Genomic DNA, 13,956 nt, shown 5'->3' on the forward strand with positions numbered 1-13,956 from the left:
AGGTCGGTGCGGAAACTAATCCCACCACTGCACTAATAACACACATGAGGAAAGAGACAATACAGGGGAAACACCACTTATCTTTGCTCTGTTGCATGCGCTCCTAGCAACAGAGCCCTCCACCTGAGTGCATCTTCTCCTCCACCTGGATCCATCACCATAACGGGATCCTTCACCTTAGTGCAACCTTGGAGCAGAGTCCAACACCAGTTGCAGCTGCTTAGAACCAGAGTCCCAAGGATGAGTTCAGCTGCTGACACGAAGTCGAGCATGCTTGAGTCCAGCTCATCGGCCAAGTCCCACATGGTGAGTGCCACTCTCTATAGTCGCCACTCCACCAGCCCATGCAGACACTTCCCGCTGACACCATCACTGCGACTCCACCACGCCATGCCAGCCCTTCGTCCAGACACCATAGCTGACACTCTTCCCCCCTGGCTAAGCTGCGCAGGACTCCTCACCAGCTCCATTCCTCCAGGCTCTCCAACTCAGAGTGAAAACAATCTCACAATATCACAGGCAGTGATTGCACCCCCTAGCACACCTTTATAGGGTGTCACACCTGATCCCTAATTAAGTGCACAAAAACCTAAAGTGCAATACTGCTAACCACCACCGGGGACAGTCAAGACACCTGGGAACTTTCCAAAGTAAAAAAAGTTCACCCAGTGCAATTAATACCGCCAGATCCCACATTGGATCATGACAAGACCATTCTGTAATGTCCGACCTGGACACATGGAAGTCTGTCCACACTCTGACAGACTCCCTCACACTCACTTCCCATGTGCTAAACACAGCCTCCATTATGTGGGCTGTAACCACACCCACAGGTGAGGTATGGATCACATGGGCATGACCTCACGGCAGATCCTGAATGTCCTGCAGGTCCTGAAGGAAAACGGGGTACAGTGAGCACCCTCACCCAGAGGTGAGGTAGCATGGGTAGCCAGACCCTCCCATCTCTTATAGCTACCCGCAACCCGGACCCAGTGCACTAAATGACATCTTTAGTGCTCATGTACACTAGAGACAAAATACTCCGGGTTGCATCGCAGGGAGCATCCATCCATGTGACATATACCTCCCATTAACCACGCGACCACCCGTCACACCACAATATAATATAATATATTTCTCATTTTCGGCTCCTCTACCAGAGGCCTGGGAGTTTGAGGGTTCTGCGCATGATTTTAGTTGTGCCTAGCATTGCACTTTTCTGGACAGAGAGTTCAGATGTTGCTTCTGGGATCTGTTGTAGCCATTCTTCTAACTTGGGGGTCACTGCTCCAAGTGCTCCTATCACCACTGGAATTACTGTTGCCTTCACCTTCCACATATTCTTCAGTTCTTCATTTGAGGCCCTGGTTTTTCTCCAGCTTCTCATATTCCTTCTTTCTGATGTTGTCACTTGGCACTGCCACATCTATTATCATTGCTGTCTTCTGATCCTTGTCTACTATGACAATGTCTGGTTGGTTAGCCAACACCTGCTTATCCGTCATGATCTTGAAGTCCCGCAGGATTTTAGCCTTTTCATTCACCACTTTTTCTGGGGTCTCCCACCTGGCCTGCTTTCATTTTGCATACTGTCACTGTATGTTGGACTTTTTCTGAGGTTTCTTTACCTCTGGTCTTGTCTTGTGTGGTAGATTCCTGCTTCTATGGATCTGGTACTTGGTGCTTGCTCTTGTGCCGATATGAATAGTACCTCTGTGTTGTCTCGGAATCCAGCTTTCTCCAGCCATTGGTAGGATTTCTCAATGTCAGCCACCTCCATTATCTGTCGATGGTACATCCCATGCAGCGGCTTGTCTTGCCATGGCGCTTAAAGGGAATTTATCGCCACATTTTCGGCCTATGAGCTGCGGCCCCCGCCATCAGGGGCTTATCTACAGCATTCTGTAATGCAGGAGCCATGGCAGAAGTAAAAAGGAGGACGTCATCGCTAGAAGATGGGAGGCGCCGGACCGTGACATCCACTGCACCTGCCCCCCCCCCCCCCCGGTGAGTATAATCTAACCTGTTTTTCTTAACTTTCAAGTTATATCGGGGGCTTATCTACAGCATTACAGAATTCTGTAGATAAGCCCCTGATGGCGGTGGCCGCAGCTCCTAAGCCGAAAATGGGGTGACTGATTCCCTTTAATATTCCTGTTCTGTATATGTATAGCAAGACGTGAGTCATATACACGGTGAACTCTCTTCTGTGGTTAAGTTTATGGGGATAGAAAAAATCGAGACGTCTTCACTGGGAGGTAATTGGGATAGAGGAATTTTGCAACATGAAGCAACATGGATCTATCAGCTACAAACTATTTCTCCACTGGGTCTAAACAAACAGCTGACATTTGCTGCTTCCTCTAACTTTCTAATGTATTGTTTACCAGGGAGGGATAGAAGACACTGAGTGGGGGTGCCTTTGCATAGGAATTAGGGTGTCAACTACCACTGTCAGGTAGGGCCTTTTTTTTTTTTTCTCCCTACATCCCTTAATCCTCCCTTAACTTGGGACAGTATAGTGTTTTCCTCTGATTCTTGATCCCTCCCCCTGGACGACTCTGACTACGCTTTCTTGGGGGCTAGTGTGTGTGTGGCCTATACATTCCTAACCATCTTTCAATCAATTATTATTCTAACATAATTACTAATGTCTCTCCACTCAATGAATGGGGGTTAATGTCACCCCTGTGGAAACTGCCAAAAAAATCTCTTCTTCATTTATTACTTACCAGCGAAATTGGGCTTATTGGATACCAGGATATTGTACCATCTCATAAATAATTTGATTTGGGATACCTGTATAAATATATGACACACTGTGTTACCTTTATCCTAGACTAATGTTTAACTTGTTATGGATATAGGCTCTCTGGGTAACATTTATATTGATATCCTCCCCTTGATATAAAATCATGATGTAGCGTATTATGGAGGTATTATTGCGACTTAACAGCGCTCTATGGGGTGGAAACTACATACACTCTACTAATGGCCCTGGGCAGGGCAGACACTGACAAGTTGGGGCCCCTGTGCAAGGAATGTATCTGGGCCCCCCTCCTTTTATAGCGACAAAGCTATGTATATAATATATAAAGCTCAAGTGTGTGTATGTATGTACAGTATGTATGTGTGTATGTCCGGGATTGGCATCTGCACCGTCGCAGCTACAGCCACAAAATTTGGCACAGTCACACGTCTGGACCCCGAGAGTGTCCTAAGCTATGTTGTGAGGTGAAATTTTAACCCCGTGCGTTCCAATTCACCAAATAATTTTGCCCCTATCTACATAATGGGGGGGAAAAAGTGTGTGTTTATCAAGCCCCGCCCCTCATTATGATGTCATAACGGTTGCCATGGCGACGCTGATGTCATCATAGGTTGCAAGCCCCGCCGCTCATTATGATGTCATAATAATTGTCTATGGGATGGAGGATGTGTGATGGGTATATGGGCACTGGACTATGGGATGGAGGATATGTATGACGGGTATATGGGCAGGGGACTATGGGATGGAGGATGTGTGATGGGTATATGGGCACTGGACTATGGGATGGAGGTTATGTATGATGGGTATATGGGCACGGGACTATGGGATGGAGGATATGTATGATGGGTATATGGGCATGGGACTAGGAGATGAAGGATGTGTGATGGGTATATGGGCACTCGACTATGGGATGGCGAATATGTATGATGGGTATATGGGTATGGGACTATGGGATGGAGGATGCGTGATGGGTATATGGGCATGGGACTATGGGATTGAGGATGTGTGATGGGTATATGGGCATGGGACTATGGGATGGAGGATGTGTGATGGGTATATGGGCATGGGACTATGGGATGGAGGATGTGATGGGTATATGGGCACTCGACTATGTAATGGAGGAAATATATGATGGGTATATGGGCACGGGCCTATGGAATCGTGGATATGTATGATGGGTATATGGGCACGGGTCTATGGGATGGAGGATAATTATAATTTGCTATAACTTAGTTACTATGCCCTGGCAGCGCCTGGCTCTTCAGCTAGTGTGTGTGTATATATGTGTGTGTGTGTGTGGTGTGTGTGTGTATATATATATATATATATATATATATATATATATATATATATATATACATTCATTTACCACACATACATAGTCTCCTTTATTATGTATATTGCCATTCCTTATACAGTGCTACGTACAGCACTGTCCTTTACATATTGGATTATATAGAGCCCTGTTTTTTATTACACAAGCTGATGGAGCATGGGAAAGCTTCTTTTCTAATGTAGGAGATAATGGACTGGTAGTCTGGTCACCGGCTCCTCCATCAGCAGTCATTTTATATTTAACAAGAGAGCGGATTATGTAATAAAAGAGGGCGCTGTGAATAACAAAAATAACAAGAACACTATGTAAGAGATAGCACAACAGCAGAGGAAGCTATATAATAAGGGACTGCAATATATATATATATATATATATATATATATATATATATATATATATATAGCTAGAGAGGATGGTATGTAATTCGGGCCGGTGTTATACATAACAAAAGAGCAAACTGTAACTAAGGATGGTGTTATACATGTTATACATAATAAATAAGTACACTATATACTGAGGGATGGAGCTATACATAATAAGTGAGTACACTATATACTAAGTGTTAAGCATAATAAGTAGTGATGAGCGAGTATACTCGTTTCTCGGGTTTTCCCGAGCATGCTCGGGTGTCCTCAGAGTATTTTGGTGTGCTCAGAGATTTAGTTTTCATCTTATCTGCATGATTTGCGACTTGTAGACAGCTTGAATACTTGTGTGGAATGCCTGTTTGTTAGGGAATTCCCACATATATTCAGCCTGTCTACAAGTCGCAAATCATGCAGATAAGACGACGAAAAATAAATCTCTGAGCACCCCAAAATACTCGGAGGACACCCGAGCATGCTCAGGAAAACCCGAGCAACGAGTATACTCGCTCATCACTAATAATAAGCGATAATAACGTCTTCCTCCACCTCCCCCTGTTCCTAAATCCATTATAAACCCCCTTCCTCCCTTCCCAATCCCCCTACCCCTCATTTTAGGCAGCGGAGCTGCAGGGATCTCTCCTTGCTCACAGCACATCAGGGCAAACTGGCCAGGGCCCCCTCGGGGCCAGATAAACAGGCCAGAATTCCCTCATTATTAGCCGCCCTGCAGGGGCCCACTGGAGCCTCTGGGCCGGTTGCATATGCGGTGTGTCCACCCCTGGTCCTGGGTGTATACACCCAGAGAGGATCTTATCATTGCGGCTATCGGAAAGGAGGTGTATTGACGTGCATGAAGTTAGCGCTTCAGAGTTGTAATCCTGCGTTCCAATGGGAGGAAGTGACATTGTTGACACACTTCCGGTGGCTGGAGCAAGGATATCGGATGTGGATTTTCTGCGCTCCAAAGGGAGGAAGTAGTGTGCAGAACACACCTCCCGGAGACAAGGTATGGGCACAGACCCATTTCAATCACCTCTCCGAACATGCGCAATGATAGACGGAAGTGACGTCTTTATTGTCTGGGAGCCGGACACTTCATTGTGATTTAAAAAGGAGCCCGGGAACTAAGCCCTTTACAGGAGAGTACGGACATTCCAATCAGATTACTGGATCTCTTGATGAATCCCTGAGCGGGATGAAATGATTCAGGAGGTGGTCTTATGTCCTACTACTATCCCCCTTGTTGCCCATTAAAATGGATGTGTAATGGAGACACATATCTGCCTCTATGTCCTGATGGACTCAATATAGGGGTAATATCCACCAGTCTGGACTTCTGTCAAACTTTGGATGAGAGCGTTCTATTTATTTATAATGGTCATGGAGAGAAGGAGAGAATCTGTTATATCTTCCTTATCTCGCTCTCAACGTAAAGAAACTAGGCTACCTGACTCTGTACATTGGGGTCTGTTGTGTGTCTACTTTTGTGTTGATTTTTTACTTTTTTAATTTACTTAATAAAAGTTATATTTTAAAAATCCCCTCACTGCTATAGCTACTGTTTACTATTGGGATTCTGGCCTTATTGTCCGATTCTTGGCCTTTTCTAAAAAGACCAACTTGCTGACTTATGGGACAGACATAAAGCACATGGCACCGCGCTCTGTCTTTAGCACATGTATCCCGTCATCATCCTCGACTTCTGGTATCGGTGACAGAGCTGCCTTCATACGATATTACTTGTTCCAGTCCATACAAAGAGAAAATACAAAATCTACACATTATATTTCCTCATACGTTTACCTCTATTTTATCTAGTAATTGTATTATTAGGATCTTTATAATGTTACATCATCATCTTCTCCCCATTCAGGTCCATACAATATCGGATCCTCTCAGTGGAGATCTATAAAAGAAAATTTTTGTCATTGACCATCAAGGATGGATATCAACAAGGACAAGATGGCGGAGAGGATATTGCACCTCACCCTAGAGATCCTCTTCCGGCTTACTGGAGAGGTGAGAGATTCTGATGACGTCACATTACATCATTCTTATCTATGGGAATAACAGATGGACAGAACTGGAGAGGTGAGGACTCTGGAAATGTCTGTAGTGAGATTTATTAATGTGTCTCTCCATAACCAGGATTACACAGTAGTGAAGAAGACCTCTAGGGAGCGCTGTCAGGCCCCTGTGTCTGAGGGATCGGGAAGACCCCTGAGCCCAATCACGGGGCCTCCACCTCACCCCCTGATACATGAGGACATCAATGACCAGAAGATCCTAGAACTCACCTACAAGATGATCGAGCTGCTGACTGGAGAGGTGACACTGCTGGGAATGCTGGGACATTATACAGTAACGCTATGGAGGGATCGGGGGATGACGGTATCATTGTATGTGTCAGGTTCCTATAAGGTGTCAGGATGTCACCGTCTATTTCTCCATGGAGGAGTGGGAGTATTTAGAAGGACACAAAGATCTGTACAAGGACGTCATGATGGAGGTTCCCCAGCCCCTCACATCACCAGGTAATAGACAGGACTAAATACACACGGCCTATAATTATCTGTATGTAAAGAATGAATTCAGTCCCTGTATGTGTTTCCTCCAGTTCTATCCAGTGAGTGGACAACACCAGAGAGATGTCCCAGTCCTCTTCTTCCACAGGACTGTAAACAAGAAGATCCCAATGTTCCTCAGGATCATCAGGTAGATGGAGAGAAGGTGTCATGAGATCTCCCATATGATGTGCAGAAGCTGTGAAGGTCATGTGCTCAGTCTTGTTTTATCAACCAGTATTGTACTCTGAATGGCCAATTTATTAGAGACACCGGTTATTTCATAATTAGAGTTTCCGTATATTAAAATTAGACCAATGACCCCCAAGTGCAGCAGAAAATTAAGTGATGATTTTTCAGTGTAACTCCATATTAGAATGAAAATACAAGTGATCTGAGCAACTTTGAATGAGGCACGGTCATTGGTGCTAGGGTCAGGACCAATATTTCAAAAGCTGCCAATGTTGTGACATTTATACGTACAATGTGTCAGAACTATACTAGAATGATGAGATTGAGGATAAACTTCCATTGGAAGGGGATCATGTGATATTAACTGCCTCAAAAAGATATCAAGAACCGTTCTAAGCAACACGTGGTGCACAATTAATGCAAATTGCAACTGTATCCATGATAGAACTGGAAATTCGAGTGAACTGATCATGTCAGTCTGGTAAAGATGGAGAGCTTACCTAAGCATTGTGGACGACCAAGTTCATCACTTCATGGCAGTCGTTTAGCCTGTGGTAGGAGGACAACGCCCCATGCCACAAAGTTTTGTAAAAAAAAAAAGTATCCTGGCTTCTTAAGCCAACATTTCTACACCAAGTGTAATCAGCAACCAAAAATTGCTGAGATTCTGATGGCCACGTAGGTTTAAAGCTTTACTTAGATGGGTGTCGCTAATAACGGGGGCGATTCAGTGTATGTTTTATACTTGGTGGAGATGACAGAATAAAGCTGATCATAGACATTAGATGTCTAGATCTTCTCACAATTTTCTGGTTGTGGAGACTGCTGATTAAAATTACGAGCCAGCAGGTTGCATTTATATGTGAGACCAGCCACTATGTGTTAACTTCTTTTGTCGTGTCATTTGTGGCCTTCTTTTGAATTTATAATCTTTCTTTCACGCACCTTTTCCATCTGTCTGTGATTGTAAACAATATTTCTTTCAGGGTGCAGATCTGCCCCATATTAATACTACAGAGATATATGTGAGGGGTGAGAAGAGATGTAAAGAGGAGATTCTTACAGATGACTGCATAGGTGAGTAGTGACCACTAATTGTAGAGAAGTCGCAGTGTGTTCATTCATCCAGATACTGATACAATTATATGATGAATTTTCGGGGTGTATTACTCAGCATTTTATTACTTGTTTACTTCTTTATTTTTACTGCATTGTTTTGCAAAATTGAAATGATGCATTTCAGTATAAATAGAGAGAGTAAATCTCCGTACATTGTGTTCTGAATGTACAGTGTTTTTATTGCTCTCTGCTATCACTGGTCTCAGCAGCGATGCATTGGTCGCTGCTGAGGACAGTGACAAGATGAAGTAGTCCTAATAATAAGGTGAGTATGCCTTATTATTTTATCATATGCCGGTCCATACTTTTTCTTATCCATGAGATATAATAATTTTAGTCCGGAACTTTTTACATTTATTTTACTCAGACCTGAGTTCAGGATAAGGATTAGAAAACTCTAAGGCTGTGTTCACACATAGCATTTTTTTTGCATGTTTGCGGCGTTTTTTTACTCGTGGAATCGCCGCGAAAATGCAAAGAAAACCGCATCCCATGCAATCCTATGGGATTTCACAATACTGTGCTAATGCTGTGGATTTTTCCGATGCGGAATCGCATAGCGGAAAAATACGCAGCATGCTCATTCTTTTTGCAGAATCGCAGAGATTCCACACCCATAGGATTGCATTGAAACGCTCATTTTTCGCATGTGGCTATGTGGCTAAGTGAGTGCTTCATGTGCGGATGGTACCCAGGGTCTGGAGGAGAAGAGACTCTCCTCCAGGCCCTGGCTACCATAATCCTGTAAAAATTAGAATAAAAATAAAAAATATTGTTATTCTCACCTTCCGACGGCCACCGGAGTCCTTCCCGCCTCTCACCACGCTCCCGGCATCTTCCGGTCCCAGTAATTCTTTGCGTGAGTGACCGCGATCGCAGGTCCTTCACACAAAGCATTACTGGGACTGGAAGATGCCGGGAGCGCCGCAGAGCAGATCAGGGGCCGTCGGAAGGTGAGAATAACATTATTTTTTATTTTTTGTTATTTTGTTTTACATCCTATCTTTTACTATTGATGCTGCATAGGCAGCATCAATAGTAAAAAGTTGGTCACACTTGTCAAACACTATGCTTGACAAGTGTGACCAACCTGTCAATCAGTTTTCTAAGCATGCTACAGATCGCTTGATAAACGCTAGCATTCTGCAAGCTAATTACGCAAGTGCAGGCTTGCCTGTCTGGGAGCCCTACTCCTACAGGCAACACACGAAGGAGACCCAACTTGGAGTCCAAACATTTCCAACAATTAGGGGCAGAGACCACTAATGTAGCATCAATTTCCCCAGAGTAATAATAGTATAATTGCCCTCTGACACCCCTTCTACACACCACTAAAGTGGCATCAATTTTCCCAGAGTAGAAATAGTATAATTGCGCAGCATTTTGGCAATTTCTGTTACTGTACGGGCAACTCTGCTCCCTTTCTTTGGCAGTCGCACAATGGTATTATTATTAATTGTTATAGCGCCATTTATTCCATGGTGCTTTACATGTGAAAAGGAATATCTCTATATATAAAACTCTATGTGTGTGTGTGTATCACCAACCAATCACGAAGCCTCTTTCATTTCACCAGAGCTGTTCAAAAGAAGCTTAGCTGTGATTGGTTGCTATGAGCAACAGTTTTCCTTGCAACCAATCTCTAAGCATCTCTCATTTCACCAGAGCTGGTTAAAAGAAGCTGAGCTGTGATTGGTTGCTATGAGCAAGTTTTCCCACTTGACAACACCTCAGCAGACACTGACATGGTAGGAGAAATCTAGCATCCCCGGGAACATAAGGTCACAGCCATTGTCTGCCCCCCAGAAAGGAGCAGCAAGCACATGACAGAAATGAATCCCCCCTCCCGTGGCCATATACACAACACACATCCTCCATCCCATAGGCACATCTTCCCTCTTAAAGAGATCTCCGGTATGGAAGTCAGGGCAAATCCAGCGCTTTGGTTTTGACACCAGGCCTCTCTTTAAGGGATCCCCGGTATGGAAGTTAGGACCGTTCCACTCAGCTCTGTGGTTCTGACCCAAGGCCCCTCTTAAAGGGATCCCCGGTATGGAAGTGAGGGCAAATCCACTCTGCACTTTGGTACTGACCCCAGGACTCTCTTAAAGAGATGACTCTGATGGGATATTAGGGGTAGTAGTCCGGTGGCTCTGGCTGACGGGATGATGTGGGATATTAGGGGTAGTAGTCCGGTGGCTCTGGCTGACGGGATGATGTGGGATATTAGGGGTAGTAGTCCGGTGGCTCTGGCTGACGGGATGATGTGGGATATTAGGGGTAGTAGTCCGGTGGCTCTGACTGACGGGATGATGTGGGATATTAGGGGTATTAGTCCGGTGGCTCTGGCTGACTGGATGATGTGGGATATTAGGGGTAGTAGTCCGGTAGCTCTGGCTGATGGGATGATGTGGGATATTATAGTGAATATGGCTATGCGGAGTGGGCGGGGCTCTACACTCAGCTTTATAAATATAGAAGTAATCATTATAATTTGTTAAAACTAACCGTAGTTAGTTACTATGCCCGGTCAGCGCCAGGCTCTTCAGCTAGTACATAATAAAAGCAAGTACAGTAATCTTTAATCAAATGAATATATGGGTGTGATTTATCCGATCATGCTACAACATGGATGCCGTCGCCTGTATGATGAATGTAATTTTTTTTTCCAAAACAGTAAGATCTACAGTATGTAAAATAGAGGGCAGGTTACTGAGGGATCAGTGACCTGTCATAAGCCATACAGATGAATATGTAAGCAGAGCCACACATAAAGCCTCGCCACAGGTCGCAGCGGTGCATGAGAATCTCATTAATGAAAACTGCAAATAAAGATTAAACAACAACCACAAGACGGATTTCATCAGCCCAGGTATAATTTTAATCAGTATAACGGCGCCATCCTGACCCAGTCTGTAGGTTACTGTGCACAATCCTGCTGACAGGTTTACTTTAACCCCTTAACTCCCGGAGCTTTTTTCGCTCCCCTTCTTTCCAGAGCCATAACTTTTTTATTTTTCCGTCAATATGGCCATGTGAGGGCTTATTTTTTGCGGGACGAGTTGTACTTTTGAACGACACCATTATTTTTACCATGTCGTGTACTCGAAAATGTTAAAAAAAGAAAAATCACTAAATGCAAAAACTGACCTGCCAATATGATCCTCCAGGTCGTTATGAGTTCACAGATACCAAACATGTCTAGGTTCTCTTTTATCTAAGTGGTTGAAAAAAAAAATCCAAAGTTTGGCAAAAAAAAAAAAAAAAATTGTTCAATTTTCCGAGACCTGTAGCGTCTCCATTTTTCGTGATCTAGGGTCGGGTGAGGGTTTATTTTTTGCACGCCGGGCGGACGTTTTTAATGACACCACATTTGTGCAAATATGTTCTTTTGATCACCCGTTATTACATTTTAATGCAATGTCGCAGCGACCAAAGAAACATAATTCTGGCATTTTGAATTTTTTTTTCTCGCTACGCCGTTTAGCGATCGGGTTAATGCTTTTTTATTATTGATAGATCGAGCGATTCAGAACACGGCGATACCAAATGTGTATGTGTGACTTTTTTTTAATTTTTTTATTGTCTTATTTTGATTGGGGCGAAAGGGGGGTGATTTGAACTTTTAGGGTTTTTTATTTTTTTTTTATTTTTTAATCACTTTTTTTTTTCACTTTTGGCATGCTGCAATAGCCTCCATAGGAGGCTAGAAGCATGCTACACTTGATCGGCTCTGCTACATATGGGCGATGAGCACATCGCCCATATGTAGCAGATTTACTGAGGCGGCGCTCACAGCAATGTGCCTGCAACCACCATAGAGTTCTCTATGAGACCTCTCGTTGTCTAGGCAACGCGTTGCCGACCCCCGATCACGTGACGGGGGGTCGGCGTTGCGCTCACTTCTGGCCTGGTGGCTGGAAGCTCTAGTTAAATGCCCGCTGTCAGCTTTGTCAGCGGGACTTAACTAGTTAATAGCCGCTGGAGGATGGCGATTCCACTCGCGCCTATTGCGGGCACATGTCAGCTGTTTATAACAGCTGACATGTCGTGGTTGAGATTTTATTACTTTCTTCTTGAACGTGGGTAATCAACATTTCCATACGTTCTGCAAAAGTGGACTCCCAGCCTCCAGGTCCACTATTGCCCGTTTTGTTTCGTTCGGCAATATTGGAGGCATACCTCGTAAAGGACTAACAACTTCCTTTGAGGATAAGGCTAAGTGCCCACGTTGCAGAAATGCTGCGGAATATTCCGCAGCATTACCGCAACTCCCTGCATGCGTTTTCCCGCAAAACACAAGCGTTTTTAGCTTGCGTAATGCTTGCACTTTCCAAACGATTTGAAGCATCGCTTGGAAAAGTGATTGACAGGTTGGTCACACTTGTCAAGCATAGTGCAGCATCAGTAGTAAAAGATAGGATGTTAAAAATAATAAAAAATATGGTTATTGTTAACTTCTGACGGCCCCCGATCTCCTCAGCGGCACTCCCGGTACGTTCCGTTCCCAAGGATGCTTTGCGCGAAGGACCTTTGTTACGCTCACGAGACCGCGACGTCATCTCAGGTGATTCGCGCAAAGCATCCCAGGGGAACGGAAGATGCTGGCAGCGTGGCTGAGAGGCGGGAAGGGCTCTGGGGGCCATCAGAGGGGGTAAGTATATCCCGATTTTTTTTTTTTTTTTTTTTTTTTATTTTTTTTTTTAATTCTATTTTTAACAGGATTATGGTACCCAGGGCATGGAGGAGAGTCTCCTCTCCTCCAGACCCTGGGTACCATCTGCACATGCAGCGCTCGCTTTACGCATGGTGGGCATAGCCACATGCGTAAAGTGACTGTTTCAATGCAATCCTATGGCAGCGGAATCGCTGCAATTCAGCAAAATTAATGAACATGCTGCGTATTTTTCCGCTATGCGATTCTGCAGTGGAAAAATCCGCAGCATGGGCACAGCAATTGCGGAATCCCATAGGATTGTAAGGGATGCGTTTTGTTAGCGTTTTTTAAGCGTTTCCGCTGCGGGAAAAAAAGCGTCGGAGAGGCTTAAAAAACGCAATGTGGGCACACCAGGCTTCGGCTTAACAGATTGTTAGCTGCAACCTGGTCTTCATTGTACACTTTCGTGGCATTTTATAAGTTTCATACCCATGTCTCGTCTGATGCAGACCTGGGAAGGAAGGTGTTTCAGGCGGCGGTTATGCACCGGCCAACCTAGGTTTTCCCTTCACCCATGACAGCACCACCTGAGAGAGGGATCCGCCCCGCCAGGACAGGAACCTACTGAGATATAAGGGGCGGCACCTCTTCCCCGTTTCAGTTTGGGTTCCTGTCCTGGAAGGAACTCCACGGTCGGCGGTGCCTGTCATGGGCGAAGAAAAGAAAAGGAACCCAGCCCCGTACCGGCGCGGGAAGAACAGGTGTCTCGCCTGTAGCGTCGGCCGTCGGGTGCTGGACGCACAGTCCCTGGGCCCTCCGGGGTTCCGGGTTCGTGCGGGCGCTGGTGGGATCCCCGGGGTCTGCGGGAAGCCCCCACAGCGCCGCCCTCCCGTCGCGCACGCCTCATCTCGAACCCCATGGCAGGGGAGAGACGCTGGCTTCTTCCGGCC

General features: G+C 45.0%; 1 protein-coding gene across 1 annotated transcript in view; it reads left to right on the forward strand.

The window, feature by feature from the left end:
- LOC141071233 (uncharacterized) overlaps positions 1 to 13,956 on the forward strand; it is a 122,845-nt gene that overhangs the window by 10,196 nt on the left and 98,693 nt on the right. The window contains exons 2-6 of the mRNA XM_073559608.1: positions 6,348 to 6,493; positions 6,623 to 6,802; positions 6,885 to 7,008; positions 7,092 to 7,189; positions 8,217 to 8,307. Coding sequence (XP_073415709.1) covers positions 6,416 to 6,493; positions 6,623 to 6,802; positions 6,885 to 7,008; positions 7,092 to 7,189; positions 8,217 to 8,307 — 571 coding nt within the window. The 5' untranslated portion in view covers positions 6,348 to 6,415. The remainder of the gene's footprint in view (positions 1 to 6,347; positions 6,494 to 6,622; positions 6,803 to 6,884; positions 7,009 to 7,091; positions 7,190 to 8,216; positions 8,308 to 13,956) is intronic.

This window comes from Dendrobates tinctorius, unplaced genomic scaffold (assembly GCF_039654945.1).
Source record: "Dendrobates tinctorius isolate UK_male_01 unplaced genomic scaffold, ASM3965494v1 ptg000014l, whole genome shotgun sequence".
Classification (NCBI taxonomy): domain Eukaryota; kingdom Metazoa; phylum Chordata; class Amphibia; order Anura; family Dendrobatidae; genus Dendrobates; species Dendrobates tinctorius.